The sequence below is a fragment of the Fringilla coelebs genome (genome assembly GCF_963513975.1).
Source record: "Fringilla coelebs genome assembly, chromosome: 8".
Taxonomy (NCBI): domain Eukaryota; kingdom Metazoa; phylum Chordata; class Aves; order Passeriformes; family Fringillidae; genus Fringilla; species Fringilla coelebs.
Window position 1 is genome coordinate 28,941,815 of NC_140066.1, and position 17,815 is coordinate 28,959,629.

General features: G+C 36.7%; 1 protein-coding gene across 1 annotated transcript in view; it reads left to right on the forward strand.

Annotated features, from left to right (window-relative positions):
- NHLRC2 (NHL repeat containing 2) overlaps positions 1 to 17,250 on the forward strand; it is a gene marked incomplete at its 5' end in the record, with an annotated part of 31,618 nt that extends 14,368 nt beyond the window's left edge. Inside the window, 6 exons of the mRNA XM_084210642.1 lie at positions 5,014 to 5,113; positions 5,531 to 5,762; positions 6,214 to 6,336; positions 7,407 to 7,616; positions 8,663 to 8,885; positions 9,732 to 17,250. Coding sequence (XP_084066768.1) covers positions 5,014 to 5,113; positions 5,531 to 5,762; positions 6,214 to 6,336; positions 7,407 to 7,616; positions 8,663 to 8,885; positions 9,732 to 9,997 — 1,154 coding nt within the window. The 3' untranslated portion in view covers positions 9,998 to 17,250. The remainder of the gene's footprint in view (positions 1 to 5,013; positions 5,114 to 5,530; positions 5,763 to 6,213; positions 6,337 to 7,406; positions 7,617 to 8,662; positions 8,886 to 9,731) is intronic.
- Between the last annotated feature and the right edge of the window lie 565 nt (positions 17,251 to 17,815).

A 17,815-nucleotide genomic window follows, 5' to 3' on the forward strand; every position in this document is an offset into this window, starting at 1 on the left:
GACACAAAACTTCATTGTCCTTATTTTCTTGTTGAACTGGATCCTAAATTACTTGTAAATAGCCATTATTTTTTATTTTAGATTCTTGGAATTTCAGAGAAAAAGTAACTTCATTAAAGAGAGAGGTGAAGTAAAGTAAAGGTTTTATTCCTGTGTAAAAACTGTTTTAGGTGAAAAAGTCTTTAGAGAAATAAGAAAATAGGAAGTTATAGGGCGGGATTGCAGTGAAGTAGGAAATTACACAGTCTTATTTAGGGTTTATGAGTATTGCTGAATAGTAACAGTAACAAAATTGATTAGTATTTCCCATGTTCATTATATAAACAATTTAAGAAATGAGGTACTTATGTCAATATTTTGGTATAAACATACCTGTGACATGCAAAGGCTTAAGTCTTGATGTAAGGATAAAATGGGAGTAGTGACTGAATATTCAACAATAGTCTAACTCAATTTAGTTTGACAGACTACTTTTCCAATTGTACTTCTCTGTCTTGACAAAATGCATAATGACAGTGATTACTTTCTGCAGTAAAAAAGAAGCAGTTGGATTAGCAGAGTTGCCATCCTAACTGGTGTCAAACTTAGAATTGTTTTGAAGTCCATGACTGGAAACTGCCTTCTGTAAAAAAAGTATTATATTTGTACATGGAGTAATGGATCTCATTCTCTTTGTTCCACAGTCTATAGTCTGATTCTATTAATTAAATCTATGTTCACAATAAAGAAGCTTCAACTACAAATCAGATTTCTAAAGAATACTTGGTGTATCAGTTCTTAATTTCAGATGCAGAACTGCTGAAAATACACATCTTAGCAAGCCTTAGAGAGGCTTTGCCAGGCATGCTGGGGTCAGAAGGAGACACATTTTTTAGCTGTTACCATTTGAGGCTGCAATTGCTTTTGAATATGGAATGCAGGTGTTGGAAGTAGAGGGAGACCGTGGTGCTGAAGTACCCTCAAGTGTGTGTGTTTGCTGTGCTTAATTAGGAATGAGTAAAACACATAACCAGACTTAGCTCCTTCTGCTCCTTCTGTAGCTACAATGATGTATCTCAACACTAAATAATCCAAATTAGTTTCTTCATGGTTGCAAATACTATCTCTTATGCTTGGGATTTTTTGAAATATTTACTGCCATTACAGTTAGAAGACCTGAGTTAGAAAACTTGGGAAAGAGATAAAAAAGTACTTCATTACAGTCATAATTTTTAGCTCCCTATTATCTCCAGTGTATGAAACCCCCTTGGTATCTAAATCCAAGGATTTCCCTTAATGAGAGGGAAGGTATGTTAACTAAGGAGGAAAATTCCAGAAGCATTTTGTTTCATAAAGAGTCGTGCCATTTACGTGATGCAACACGATGTGAAAGAGAGCCAGGTAGCAAAAAAAAAAAAAGAAAAGAAAATTGATTTTTAGTCATCCAAAAAGGGTTATGTGTACTTGTAAAAGTCCAGGCTTCACTGATAAAGCATTCCTTTGGAGCTTTGCTGTTTGTGTCTCACTGAGAAACACTGATTCTCTATTTTTGTATCACATTTGCATTTAATTTGCTGAACTTCCACTGACTGAAGAGCAGGTGAGATGTGCATTCATTGTGCATGTGCCTATCTGTGAACTGCAGGGTGTGTTGTGTAGCCCCTTTTGCTTCTTGAGAATTTGCAGAGGATGAGTTTACCAACAGACTTCTTCCTTGGTTCATTTTATTTCTTCAAAGATAAAATTAGTAGACAGGAATAATATTTTCAGACTTTAGTCTATTTAGAAAATGTCAGTGGTGACAGCCACAAAATGTAACTTTGATTCCCAGGCTTTTATTTCCCAGACTGGAAGTAAGCATGCAGTCCCAGATAGAGAGGCTGAAAGTGTGGGTAGTCCTGGGAATGGAATCCCTTCAAACAGATACTGCTCATGACTGGTGCCAAATAAAGTAATTTCTGTGCATTCAGCTTGGCTCACCAGTAATGGTCAGCAGTGTTCTCACTGTTTGAAGATGTGCCTGTGTACAGACAGGACTGTGACTTCTTAACACACACACAGGAGAGGCAGATCCAGGAGCTGCAGCCTTGTACAGTAACTGAGGCATCATCTAATGGGGAATGTTTGTGCACTCAGAGCTGTAGGTCACTATAGTGAATGTTTATAACACAAGGATATCCCATTTGCAAGCCATACCTCACTTGGATACAGGCACAGCACAGATAAGAAAGCACATACCCTAATAAGGAAAAACTGCTCTGCATTTTTAAAACAGCTCAAGATGGGTTGGAATGTGGTGCTTAATTGAATAAATGTAAGAGAATTGGTTTTTTCTGTTATGTTGTTTTATAATAAATTCTTTAGAAATAAATACTTTCCATTCATGGATGACAAGGAATTATTATAATGATGGCATTACCATAATTTTAGCATTCTGGCTCTCCCTGACCCCCTTCTCCTCTGAGAACTGAACAAGGATAACAGTGGTGATGTCCTCAAACTGTTCTTGCGAAAGAAAAAGTTTTTCTGCCTTTTGTGTCAGAGCATGAAGTGTTAAACTGTGAGAGGGCTATTGTGTCATAAAATACCTTAGCTGTGTAGCATTAGTTTTAATTTTCTAGGTTTGTGTAATTTTTTTATTAAAGCTCTGGCATATTTTTCACAATTTCACAAAGAGCCTGTGCTGTTTCCATGCTTGCATCCATTCTCTTTGTTCTAACGGCCATTCAGTAGAAAATATTTCTGTTAAAATTTATGACAGTATGGAGCTCTTACTTATTTTTACTGCCTTATTCTCTAGTTAAAGAAGACATCTTCTCTCTATCAATCTTACATACCCAGTAAAATTTGAATTTAATATTGATACTTTTTTCTCATATTTCATACATTTTGCTGGGTGCAGAATTAGAGTAAGAAGCCTTTTCAATTTTTCAACATCTAACTGTCACAGGAGAGTTTTCAGTCTGTGGTATTAGAGAACTGGATAGATGAATGGAACAGATTTTTCAACAGCACTCAGTTCAAGTCTTACTTCTTCATTTAATTGGTGGATAAAGTGAATATTAAATAATTAACAGAACTTTCTGAGATAACTCAGAATGAATTGCATAACATAGCAAGATAAAAAAACTCACTTTCTGAATAGACCAGTGATTTTAACAGTTTTCATTTTGCGGTACTTAGAATAGTAACATCTGAATGTGCAAGATATGCATAATGGAAATAGAAAATCCTGAATCTGAGCAGTTACTGTATAGGAAGGAGTGAAATGATTTCATAATCTCTTTTCTCAATTTAAATCTCTTATAAATGAGCTCTAATCAAAAAGTGATTGGGACAGGGAAGTGTTTTTGTTTTTTATACTGGAGTGTTTTTGGCATTGTTGGAACTTTGGTAGCATTTCTGGTAACTTATAAAATGTGTGTTTTGCAACTCAATTTGCAAACCTTTTTTGATCCAGAAAAAGCTTTTAGGCACTTTGCAAGTTCGACTTTCATTTTTAGAGCTCTAGTTTATGTAAAAACACGGAGCCACAGGGAGGTGCAGAAAAGAGTCACCAGAGTTACTTTGATAGCAGTCTTGGGAACTTGTATATTTATCCAAGAAACAGAAAATGCTGAAGAAAAACTCTTTTAAAATCATACCAGAACTATACTGAAGAGACCTCACAGTTTAAGGAAGTGAATTCTGGAGAAAGAAGGATGCCATTTTCCCCTTCTTGTGGTTTGTAGTGTAGAAAAGATTTCGAATTAGAAGAAAAATGGCAGAATCTCGGTTGGGGGAATGGTGGTAATTTCATTTTTTGGACTTCGGATTTAAAATGATTGCAGGCATTTTGCATAACATTGTTTTATTTTGAAACTCCAAACTATTTTGGTTGGGAGGGGGAATTATCCATGAGGTTGTTTTCAGGAACAGCTATGAGATGCACAACGCTTTACAAGTTCATGTGAATACAAAGCAATTTAAAGGTATTTTTCTGTTGAGTGACTGATGGTTATTCCAATACCTAATATATTTATTTTGAAAAAAATGTGTTGGTGTTGTCTATAACTACATGGGACAGTGTTAAAAAGATTATACTGTCCTCATTTTAATGCAGTTTTTAAATGTCAACTTTTTGTTCCTTAAGATTTTCAGGAAAGACTAAGATAAGTACATTTCTTTTGGTTTTGGGTTGTTGGGAGTTTTTTCATTGTCTTCCACAACAATGCTTCATGCATTTTTTACTGCTGTACTGTGATTACATTTAAAGCTATAGAGTACAAATATATTCTTCAATTTCCACTTGTCGAATTTTCTTTGTGAAGTATTATCTGGGCAAGATTTGTGTAGTTATTTATAGATTTGGATTTTCAAGTTGAAAAAAAGTGGATGCTTGACACATGCTTGAGCACTTCTTGATCAGAAGGTCACTGTTCCACAGGCTCTCCAGGGCAAGCATCAGTTACCCTTAGCTTAAAACATGATGTCCTTTGTGTATAATTTTACATTATACACATGATGTCCTTTGTGTTTTATGTGCAATGGTACTGCCACAGTTATTTCTTTCAAAACTTGTTGACAACTCCCTGTAGTTTTTTGGAGTGTCTTATTTTGTCACTAGTGTAGTAAAAAAAAAAAATCAAGATTGCATCCCCCAAAACCATGCTTAGCAAAGATAGGTACTTGTTTGGCTGGTATGAATCAAAAATAGCATGTGAAACAGACACAGTAGTAGAGTGTTACAAAGAGCAAATCTCACTTGAAACATTGCCTTTATCAGGTAGGGGTATTAAAACCATCATTTTTAAACCCCTGGGAATAAAATAGCAAGAAGAAAAGAAGAAAAATAGCAAGTTTTGGTAGATGAAAAATATTCTCTCTCTCTTTCTTGCTCTGTTTTTTTGGTTGTGTTATTTTTTTTCCCCCAGTGGAGAAGATGAGCAGGGGGCTGGGGAGACAGTGGAGTTGGTGTGATGAATTCTTAGTGTTATAAAATATTTCCAAAGTGTTTTTTTTTTAAATCTGGTTTTCTCTGTCCCTTTCTAAAAGTTTCAGGGACGCAGGAAGATGATGTGTTGTGGATAGCAATGGCAGGCATTCACCAGATATGGGCACTGATGTTGGAAGGGGGAAAACTACCAAAGGGAAGGTAAGGAACTGTACTAAGAGAAATGTAAAATTGCTGCTTGTCTTGATAAACAGCTCTCAAATCCCAAAGACAGAGATAATCAAATTAAACTGAAAATAATTTAGTTTAAAGCCTTATGTGCTTAAAAGTCTGCCTCCTTTTCCTACATCTGTTAGATGAAATGAAAGATGCTACCTCAGCTCTACAGCTATGACTTGGTAAGGTCCATTCATGTAATTGAATGTTATTTTTCCTTGCATTTGCTGAATTGCCTAGTAATGAATGACGTGCTGAGGTGATATAAAAGTACAAAGGCATTGAATAATTCCTCACTGCTGGTTTTAGCACTCACAAGTGCCTGTTCTGTAGCTTCTGTTTATGCATCTTGTCTGAGCTGTTTCGAACTCGTGACTGAAATTGGCTACTCTTTGCCTTTAGTGACTTAAAGAAAGGAGTCTGCCTTCGCTTTGCTGGGAGCGGCAACGAGGAGAACAGGAACAATGCTTACCCCCACAAGGCAGGGTTTGCCCAGCCCTCGGGGCTCTCCCTGGCCCCAGAGGAGCCCTGGAGCTGCCTGTTCGTGGCCGACAGCGAGAGCAGCACCGTGAGAACCATCTCGCTCAAGGACGGGGCGGTGAAGCACCTTGTAGGAGGAGAGAGAGACCCATTGGTAATCACCTCAAACTTCCCCACACTGCCCTACTAATATTCCTCAAGCCTGACCTGGAGGAACCACTTTTGGGGTGAGAGGGTAAATCAGTTTCCGTGGCCATCAATTTCTTAACTTCACTGCTTGGAATGCAAATGTGTGGCAGTTGTGATGCTCAGGTTGTAGTGCAGACTGTTGCTGCTTAGATAAGAAATTACTTCACTTATTTTTAAAATAGGCAATTTGATTCAGCATTGTGTGGTCATTAAATCAGTTGGATTCATATTTATAACTTAGATGTGAGAGTTTCCATTTCTGTGGTTAGCACCCACACTTCCAGGTTTCAGTATCTTTGTTTTGAAATTGTCTTCATTTTTTTTTAAGTCAGTGAATTTCCATTTAATTACAATCATTTAAATTCATGTCCACATTGAATAATCAAATCTATTAATTAAATAAAATAATTTTTCAGAATTTGTTTGCTTTTGGTGATGTGGATGGAGCAGGCATAAATGCAAAGCTTCAGCATCCCTTGGGAGTAACATGGGACAAGAAAAGACAGCTGCTTTATGTGGCAGATTCCTATAATCATAAGGTAAGTATATAGTAACTTGTTATTTACAGACTTGGAAATTTTTATTACTACAAAAAATTATTTTAGTAACATAGACAGATTTGCTTGGTCCTCTTAAGCTGAGGAAATGAATTACAGGAGTTCCTTTGTAGGTTCTTTTTCTTTCCTTCCTTCCTTCCCTTCTGGGTCCTTCTCTTTACTATTGTTTTGCTATCACATTCTTCTGTACTGATATGATGGTCTCTTGGGGAAGGTGAATTTTAAGTGCCAAGTTACAGTTCAGACTAAAGACTTTCTGTGTGCCTTCCCAAAGATGCTGAATTACAATAAAAGAGCTAGAAGGGCTTATTCAGGAATACTTGAAGTTTGATAAAACTGAGAGGACAAGAGGACTTGTTTTTCCCTTAAGAAAGCCACCTAAGTTTTGAGAAGTATTGTGGGTTACCTCCTTGGAACTCTGGGTTCAGAGGCATTGTTTTGCATGATTGTTCTTATGTGATGTTATATAAGCATCCATGTCTAGAAGGTTTTTAACTGTACACTGACTACCTGCATTAAAAGAGAAAAGTAACCTGTTTCATTTGAAGAGTAAGGTGTATAACACTATATGCTTGTTGGAATTTTAAGGTAAATGATATTTTGTTTCAGATCTTGTGTAAAACATTATAAACTTTTTTGCTATTTACAAAAACCCCATCTATTTGTAGAAGAAAATAATCTAGAAGTTAGCCTGCCAATTTTGTTATGCTCTCACTGTTTTGCAAATGTTTCTAGAAGGGCAGCAAACATTACAAAAACAAATCATCCAGAATACTTTTATAGCTGAGGGTTAGGTACCTGCAAAATCATGAAAGGGAACCCTGAATGAAGACCAAAAAAACAAATAAAGTCCATGAGGGAGTGGGGAGAGGGAAAATGGAACATGTCACTTGGTAAAGAGTGATAGCACAGCATCTAGGATGGACACCTGGTCGCTGAGGTACTCCAAAAGCACTGCTGGCTACTGGAAATGTGGGACATGAGATAATCCAGAACATCTAAATCCTGCTGCGTTTTCTCAGAGAAGCTTTTTCTGTCTTTGTTGATCTTAGATTAAGGTTGTGGATCCCAAGATGAAGAACTGTGCTACCCTGGCAGGCACAGGAGAAGCAGGCAATGTTGTTGGTTCCAGCTTTACCCAGTCAGCTTTCAATGAACCTGGAGGTTTGTGTGTTGAAGAAAACGGCCGCCTCATGTATGTTGCAGACACAAATAATCATCAGATTAAAGTGCTGGATTTGGAAACAAAAATTCTTTCCATGGCAAGTAATACTTATTAAACAGGCTGATAGTGGTGTTTTGTGTTTTGAATTACTATTTCAGACTTCAGCAAGTGTGATAAAAAAGACAGCTAACTTTGGGTACAGTAGCTGTATCTACAGGATGTTCTGTCAGGGAAATGAACATTGCCTGTTAGCACAGTTGTTGAAAGCCTCAGTCTTCAGAAAGACAACATTTGCATGAAAACAGTAAGTGACAACCCTCTAGAGAAGGTTAATACAGAAACATCAGTCATTAAAATGTACCACCCAGTTTTTCAGCATGAAGGACATTTCATGAGCATTTTGTAAAAAAAGGAAGTGAAATCAATTACTAAGCCATGTAATTACTCTATAAGAAACAATTTTGGGAAGTCAGTGGCTTAAAGCAGGATGAATAAAGGGCTTTTAAGTTGTAAAATCAAAACCACTGTCAAAATTTAATATTTGATTGTAAACAAACAAATCTATGCTCATGTCCACCTTACAGTGCCACTGTATCTTACTGATTTTTTGAATATATACATCTATTTATGACCTAATGATCCTAATGTTTTCTTATCTGTTTCTTTGCACTTAATAATGCACAGTCTCCAATGTGTGTTTAAATTTTTATATCATGTAACATGTTGGTGGCTTTTCTGGGAGGTTCTCCTCTATTTTACTGTGCAATGTGCATTAGTTAAAATCCTGGATTTTTTTACTGAAGCATGCAGTTTAATACCAGAATTAGGAGAAAATACATTTACAGTTTATCTAAGGCAAATGTAATCCAACTGTAAAAATTTTAAATTAAGGGATACTATAAAGTAGCTGTGGTTTTTATGGCTTTAATAGTAAATATTGCTTTTATCTGGATTAATAAGGGTTTTTTTCAATTTAAGAAAACATTTAGTCCTTTTTCTGTTTTGTCATAGTATTGTTGCACACTGAAAGTTTTAGGTCAATAGCCATGATGTCACTTTGAAACTGATTGTGTTGTGAAAGCCCATTTGTTTTCAGTACTAATAAAAATTTTTAAAAATACTTTGTTTGATTTCTACTTATAGTTGCCTATCCTGAAGCCAGAAGCATGTGATGTTCCAGATAACCTGCCTGTGCAAAAGGATAAAATAAACCTGCCAAGACTGCCTAAATCTGCACCTAATGTTGAACTTCCTTCACTGACTGTAGCTCCTGGCCAGACAATTCAGTTTTTATTAAAGTTGACTCTTCCTCTGGATTCAAAACTGAATGAGGAAGCTCCCAGTGCCTGGTTTATCACAGCAGAAGGTAAAGTCCCTGGCTAGGATGGGAAGTGGGTTATATCAGCACATCCTGCAGTGCATGGGAGCTCAGTCTGATGAATCAAGATGTCCCTCCCCATCCTGTGTTCCTGTTTGACCTTGTGATGCAATAATTGATATTTAGAGTTGATGCATTTAACAGCTGGAATGCAAAGACTGAAAAAAGCCAAACACCTGGTAGAATGCTTTTTGCTTGAATTAATACATGCTGCATTATTTTATGGCTCAATGCTATGAGTTAGGTGTATGTAGTGTACAGTGGTTTTTAGTTCACATACACTCAAATATTTAAACAAAATGAAACTCAAGTTTCATTCTAACAATCAGCCTGAGCATTGCTAAATTGCACCAACCCAGCTATAACACCAACACTGCTGTTTGAGAATGCCATCATTTTACTTACAATTTAATGCATTTATGGCAGATATCTTACCTGGTGTATTAGATCTCTGATGCAAATGTATGGTAGCCATTAATTTAAGAAGTTTTACTTGTGCATATCAGAATAAATTTTAATATCCTTTAAAGATTGTATAGGAGAAACTGCAGTTCCATTGCATTTAAATAAGATATAATATATATTTATATAGCTATAGTGCTGATGTAGAGCCATGGATCTCTCCATCTTTAAATGTCTGATAAAGCATTTGTAAATTACTTTCCTTTTTTTAAAATTTTTTTTCTGTTTACAACTGGAATAATCAGGAAGGAAATTTTCTCTAATGTTGCATGTGGAATGTCCTTGTTGTCCTGTAAGTAGAATTGGTGTTTTGTGTAGCTTTCAGACATGGTGTTAAATACCCTCATGATAAAATCTGTTCTTCCTTTGCAGATAACACCTGGTTGCTGCAAGGACAATGTCTGACAGGAGAAATAAAGGATGTTTCCTGTCAAACTGTCATTCCCTTTCAGTTGCCTGGGAGCTGTGTGTCAGCTGAAGCCACTCTGGCCATCAAAGCGTGCCTCTACTACTGCGGCAAAGGTAGCAGTGCCTGTATGATGGCAGGAGTCTCCTTCAGCCAGCCCTTGCAGCTCACTGGCACTGACCAAGGCAGCTCAGCCCGAGTGGAACTGATACACACCTTTGCAACCAACTAACACAAAGCCAGCTGATTTCACACTTTATTTTGCTATCCACCATTTTTGTGGGAGAAAGTACAGATAGATAACTTGGCTCTGTTTTTTCCTGGAGCTTATGACAAAGATAAGAAATAATTTGCTTGGTAAAATGAAGTAGTTTTTCCTACAGCTTAACAGGAAAATTTATCATCACAACCTCATTTCTTTACATTACAGTAGCAGCAATAACTTTGTAATACTGTAGGCTCTGTTGCCAATTGTGAGCACACTGGACGTCTGCCAGTCTTAAGTGAGCAACAATTTTTAGAGTCCATTTGAGAGAGCTGGTGTTACTTTGTGATGTTACTGTAAGATCTTTGCACTGTAAATAGTATTAGAGTAGATAATTTTGGACTAACACTTAAAAATTCCTTTTATGCCCTTATTGCATTTTAATAGAATGTCAAAAGGAAGTTTCTTTCTCCAGTTTATCAAAGGAGTATCTTGCTTATTCTTCTCTAATGACACTTATGACATGTGTATTTTGAAAATACACCTTAAACTAGGTGCAGCTCTAGTTTTATGCAAACTGAGCATTTTGCTTTAACTCAACATCACCGCCTTACATGAAGAACAAAAGTTCATGGGGAATTTTCTGTGCAAGGAAACGTTCAAGCTCCTGCAGAAGAATTTCATGCTGATTTTTAACAAAGAATGTGCCTCTCTGCAATGTGTATATTTATATAAAATAACCATCACAAAGCCATGCTGGAGCTTTTCTGATACATACCAATTTATATTTTATAGAAAGAGGTAGGTAATGGTTGAATATCTACACTGCAGAAATTAAATGTCAACCATTTCAAGCAGAGTGATTCACTCCCATTTTTATGATTTCTCTGCAAAGACTGTTCTGAAGACTTCTGTGTTGCAGAGATGTAAGATTATGAAGAATATCACACTCCTGGAGTCTGATTCAGAGTCTTTTGAAGTCTCTGTTAGTCCTTGGATTTGTTATAGTGGCCACTGAACCAGAATTGTATATTTGATAATGGATTATCTACATTCATGTTTAGAGCTTCTGATCTCTTGCTAGAATACTGGTAACCTAATCTTTGAGTAAGATGCTTTAAAACTCTATTGCAAAACTCTGCCCTTGGTGGTTAAATGTTTTGCAAATAAATTCCCTCAATTTGCCATAATGAGAAGGGGCAGGGTGATGGTGGTGGTGCAAGTTTATTATGTGAACTGGAAGAGTTTCCATCATGCTGAAGTGGTAATGGGGTTAGGCCCTGTGCTCTGTTCATAATAATCAGTTCTGAGATGATGATTTAAAGTTGAAAGATAGTACTGTCACATATATTATAAAGTGCAGTAGGGAAAGAATTTTTTATATAGTCTTTTCTAAAACAATTACTCCTGACACCTGTCAGTAAATCCCCACTATCAGTTGTTGTTGCTTTTTCTTACTTAAAGGCTGACTGAAATGTTGGTCATGAACCCAAAAGGCTTTTGTTTTAAGAGAGTGGTGTGGTTCTTCCTTCCATTGAAATGCCAGTCTATCTGAGAGTTCTGTGTGGCACCAGAAGTGGTTGTTATCTCACCTGTCAGCAAAGCAAGGGCTGAAATGTTATTATTCTTATGTTTGGTTTTTTAGCAACTTTCCTAATTCACTGGTTTAGCTCCTTTGGGTAAGCCTCTTCATTCTCACATGCCATTTTCAAGAGTGAAAAAGCTTTGCTACTTTGTTCACAGATGGCAAAGGCTGTTGGAAGGATGAAGATAAAGAAACTGATTTGGGCATTTATTATTTTTTACACTTTTGTAAAACTCAGTCATTCACAATTCCTTGTGTCTGTTTGCCTTTGGATAGTAGCCAGGAAACCTTCAATCAGCTTCCAGCTAGCCTGCAGATTTACTGTTGCTCTCTGACAAAACAAGCATTAAGTTCAGGAGTTCAGAATAACGAACCAAACTGTCACAGTTACCTTGAACATGGAATTCATCAGATTAATCTTTTGTCTCTCATTTTGTCCCATCATAGAATGGTTTGGGTTGGAAGGGGACTGAGACATCATCTTGTTCCAACCCCCTGCCATGGACAGGGGCACCTTCCACTAGAGCAGGCTCCTCAGAGCTGCACCCAGCCTGATTGTGAACACTTTCAGGGATCTGGCATCCCAGCTTCTCTGGGCAGCCTGTGCTAGTGTCTGACCACCCTCACAGTAAAGAATTCCTTCCCAATATTCAGTCCAAATCTGCCTTTTTCAGTTTGAAATCATTCCCCCAGTCCTGTCCCTACATGCCCTTTTCAAAAGTTTCTGTCCAGCTCTTGTAGCTCCTTCAGGTACTAGAAGGTCTCTCCAGTCTTCTCCAGGCTGAACAACCCCAGCTCAAATTTTCAGCTAGAATGACATATTTTACTATTTCAATTAAATCACTTTATCAAATTCTGCCTGTACTCCAATATTATTTTAAAAAATCAAAAATCCGGCACTTTCAATTAATGTATTGCTGTAGGGGAAAGACTGTATTCCTCACTTTATTTAACTATAGTGTATAATTTTTATTTGCAATATTGTAGTTGTATTTAACATCTAAATGTTCTCTCCTTGCTCAGTCTCTGTGTTCACTATGACTAGCCTTTAATCCTACAGTTTAACATAAAGTTTTGTTTGTCCAAGGGATAAGGATGCACATTCCCAGAGTCACTACTTCTGTTTCACTTGTAGTGTACAGATATTCAAATGTTTTGTGATTAGAAAAGCACAGATTTTTTTACAGCTTATGATATTTAGGGATACTATTTCCATTTCTTCCTCCAGGGTTTACAAGTTGCTCTTACAGTTAATAACAAGTGCCATAAATTTCACCAGACAGGCAAACTGAATAGCATATACAAGCTACAAGAAATTTATTTGAGTACCTGAAAGTATCTTCCAAATATGATGCAGAAAAATAGGAAATGTTACTATTCTGTAAAAAAAGAACCAGATATATTGATGCTACCTCTTTGTATGGGAACTAAGTTTTTTGATGTTCTCTGATATAAAAATTCTAAGCAGATTGGAGTGGCTCAGCACTCCCAGATTTGTGTCTCACAGTAAAAGTTTGTAAATCAAGGCCTTTTCCAAACATGACTTTCTACTGGCTTTAACAGGTTTTGCAGCAGACCTTAAGAAAGCATTAAAAGACTATAGCAAGTCTCTGAAGAGTATTGGTCATGGTTGACTTGTATAATGGAAACAACTTCAGTGGCATTTTAAGGTTTTAGTTGCAGTGTTTGCTTTTCTGGGACAGCTTTTGGTTTTGAATGGATGTATTAATAGTTCCATGAGATGTTTTTAGTCATTTTATTCAATTGCAGTATAATATTTTTTTATTAGACTAGAAAAAAAGATAAAGTGGTTTCAAAGAGGGACTATAATTTGTTTTAATAGCTCTTTCATGTTGTTTGAATTCAGTAATATCTTTCTGTAGTTTGCTCTCTTCTGTTGAAGGAAGGATAGGGATGATGACTGTGTAAATGTATTGATGGGCACATATTTTATGCATATATTTTTAGTTGATTTCTTTTTGTGTTAGATTCTTACATCATTTTTAGCTTTTCTATTGGATGCAGTTCTTCACAGTTTGTGTTTGGCCTCTCATACCTTCCACCTGTAGAGCATTATAATGTTTGTATATGCTGTGGTAGTGTGGTACCAAGCAAGAAAAAGTAGTTTTATAGCATCAGGTAAATGCCTTATCTGCTTAGCCTGAGAAAAAGTGCATATGGCTTCCAGTATATTGTATATATTCTTAATGCACTGATTTTATTTCAGTAGGAAAATATTGTAGCTGAAACCATGGGTAAAACTGTTTTGTTGAGAGAACGTCAAGAAAAAGATATTCCTTACCTCTTGCTCAGAGGAGAGGGATGATGAAAATGGAGAGACTTTCCTTCTTATGTAGGGCCATGTCCTTTTGTTCCTTTAATTATTGACTATTTATTTTAGCAAAGCTAGAGGCATTATTTACCATGAATTGTCTTGAATTTTATTCCTAACAAGGTTTTCTATGTACATGGAAGCTTTAATGTCTGACTTTGTAGAGTTATGAGTGATGGATCCTGTTTTAAATGGTTTTAGTTTAGCAGAAAATAGCAGAGATTTATGTGCATTCTTAAGACTTGTAATTTTTTTAAATGGCTGGTATTAATTCACTTACCTCAAAGACACGTTGAGGCTACACTCTCACAGAAGTGTGAACTCAAAATTAAGTTTTCTTGGTTGTAGAATGTGTGAGATGTGCTGTGACACATTGTGTTCTCCAGCCTGCAGTTGTGCTACCTAAGGAGAATTTTCCACACAGAGCAGCTCATCATTCCCCCCCCCAGTCATTCTCCACTGAAATCTGCCAGGTGACTTGCTCATGTAATCAATTAATATTACTGATATAGGTTAGCAAACATTTAGCATTCAGAATTTATCATTGCAATTTTCATTGGAGTTGGTTTGTCAGGGATTAAAGGAGCTTCTCTGTCCCAAGCACACAAAGTATAGGAATGGTGACAAGTAATTGGAGATAATTTTTGAAAATGTGAGACCTGGTTATTTTTTAATGAAATCACAAAGTCTGTGTTTGCATTCAACAAGAGATCATTAACTTAGGAACAATATTCTAATACTCTACAATATTCTAATGTTTTACATTCCGTTATGTTCATGTAACCAAATTCGATTGCTGTCTTCCATTAGAAGTAGCAGATCTATATTTTATAGTTTTTTACTCTTAGAGATAAAGTCACTGCTCTCACTTAGGATTAGCATTCATTCCTGTTCAGGACTCATCACACCCATGACTGAGTTTCCAAGTTTATCTTAGTTTCTTTGGCATACCATTTTGGGGGATTATGATTAGGTTTTGGGGTTTGTCCTTTCCTCCTGTAGTTTCCACAGTGAAATGCAGCCCATATCATGTTACTGTGGAGGGATCCAAGTTGGAAGGATAATTCCCTCCACCAGCTCCTTTCCCCTCCCCTGCTTCAGGAATGGGGATGCAAACAGCAAGTAATTCTAGATAGCAGTAGAATAAGATGTCCTCAGGTCAGCTTCATCAAGCTTTGCACTGATGCAGCTGCTGTCAGAAGTTTTCCCTTTACCTCTGGCCCTGTCCACTGAGCTCCTGCAGTCGTTTGCAGCTGTCCCAGAGCATCCCATCAAACTTGAGTAGCCTGTGCAGGGATTCTGATGGCTCTTGCTTTCAGGAAACTTTGATACTAGAGATTAAATACTTTAGGTTAAATATTTTAGCTCTTAAGTGATTTGCTGTCATGTTGCAGTTATTTAATTATTGTCAGGTAATGAACTCCTGCTGCAGATGAGAAGCTGGAAGTTTGGGTGTGAGTTGAGGAATGTTTGTGTAGCTATAATTAAATATTGCTTCGTTTACCTCTTTGGTGGTCCTTTGCTTTCAAGCTTACCAGGGAACTGTCCAATTGCAGGCTCTAGGGCTAAGCAAAAGAATTGCAAGTATTTTTAAGTCTTGCCTAGTTCCTTTGAAACATTGACAATTTTGAGCTAAAGAAATCCCCTTTGAAGAAAACCTGTTCATACATCTGCCTTAACTTAATGCTCTGTACTCAACATGCCTCAGAAGAGAGATATTCCACACTGTATTCTTTCCCATTTTGACTAAGGATTGAGAAATTCAACCCATCTGGCCATTGTCAGACTTCATAGAAAGCAAAACAGCAATTCTCAATTTGATTTTGCATTCATTTGATTAAAAAAAAAAAAAAAAGAGCCTATTTTCCAAGCTTTTGATTAAACTGAAATACTGGGTTTGAACCATATGTTCAAGGAATCAGTCCTGAGAGTTGCTTGAATCATATTTCCAAATCTGGTTTCCAGATTTTAAAAATTAATTGATAGTAAAGCAGAGAAACAAATTGCTAAATGTTTTATCTATTGAATACTTAACTTCAGACCTCTCCAATTTCACTTTTAAAATAGAATTAGAGCAACTAAAATGTTCTCCTTTCTGTCATTACCATTAATGTATCATGAAAACCTGTGATGGTCTATGTGATTTTGTAAGAAAATCAATAAAGAAAAAGAAGGTGGTTGTAAAACAGTGACTGGGTGAAATCCAGGTGCTCTAAGGTTAGTGGCAAACACCTTTATGGCCAGGAGTTTGGCCCAATGTGACAGAAATTCTGTGGTTTTATTACATCTTGATGGCTGAAGGAAAAAATCAGTGCCTTTTGTAACAATACTTGAAAGTGTTTCTTTACAGAAATACTGGAGTACTGATTGAAATAAGCTATTTGACCTTCATGGTTTGCATCTTCAGAGGGATTTCATTCTGCTAATTCTGAAACTGTGAAGAATTTTCCTTCTCCATCATGTTACTGAATTAATTTGAAATTAAGGTGCTTATTTGTCAAACTCCTTAGAAAATACTTCAAAATGAGGCTGTTTCTCCATCTTGTGAGCTTAGTTCTGAAATTATTGTTACCCTTTTTGTACACTCCAGATCAAACGTGGCAGGGAGACTTCAAACAGTTGCTGAAATCGTGGCTTGAGTGAGATGGAAGGCAAAACATGCCCTGATCTAAAGGGGCAAAGGTGGCACTTCTTGGTATTTGAGGGATGGAGAGTTGGTCTTTGTTTTGGAGTTGTTTTCATCTGTTCTACAGATCAGCAAAGATGCTTTACACACAGGTTGTGTGCAGGGGCAGTGAAGAAGGGTCAGGTTATGCCACTGTGAAAACGTGGAACTTCATTTAAGTTCTGCTGCTGGGATATCTAAAAATCCCAGCAGTATAATGCTAGTGAGGGGAGTCACATTTGGGCACTTAACACCTTACTAAAAGTCTAAAAGTCTCCAAGGACAGGAATTTTATATTTTTCCTTGAGAATTTCAGTGTTGCTTTGTAGGCATTGGAAAATTTTGTCTGTTCTTTGAGATCATAAACCATTGTTTCTCCATTACATTTGATGCAAAGCCTTACACATATCTGAATATTTTAAAAATGTGGTTTACATTTGTTGTTACTAAATATGAGAAGAACTAAAATGAAAGCACTTCAAATACAACTGATCTAGGTTGTGTAAATTCTTCACTGAGTGTTGCCTAACTGTTCTTAACAATATTCATAGATGATGATCCTTTTTAAATAATGGGTAAATGTCCTGTAATATTATGGGAACAAATAAATACACTGTAGAAGATATGTCAGCCTTGGCTATCAAACCAACAGATAAACAGTGATTAAAGAATGTATGCTTTCTCCTGTGCAGCCTCTTTCTCCTTGTAAAGCTTTTTCATGGAAAAATAAACATTAAAAAATTTTATGTTTTCTTTCATGGCTGGGTTTTTCTGTCAATCTTCGTGTGAACATAGATCTAGGAGTTATGAAATGTGTCTGCTGTGAGGGGTTGCAGCTTGAATAAAAGGCTTTAATTAAGAAGTTCTGTTTGTTTCCCACTCCCTTTGCCACAGGCTCTGCATCCGTGGGTGTCAGTGACCAAGGGTCTGTAAAACAGTGTGAGTCGTGAGGCCTCCCCCCTCCAGGGCTCTGGGAACAAGAGATCTGCTTTTATTTTCATTTCTGCATGTAAGAGACATTAGAAATGGTGCACTGCATGAGTCACAGGCTGCCTGATTGTGTCCTTCACTTCATTGCAGAGATCCCAGAGCAAATTTAGCTGCAGGATGAGATCCCTCTGCATGGAGTTCCACTTGACTCAATGTTTGTTACTGTGGTTAGTCTGTGCCTGTTTAATTATAATTATGGCTGAACTGTATTTTAGCAGCAGTGTCTAAAAAGCATAATTGTTTTACTCAGGTAACAGTTTTGCAGCTTTGACC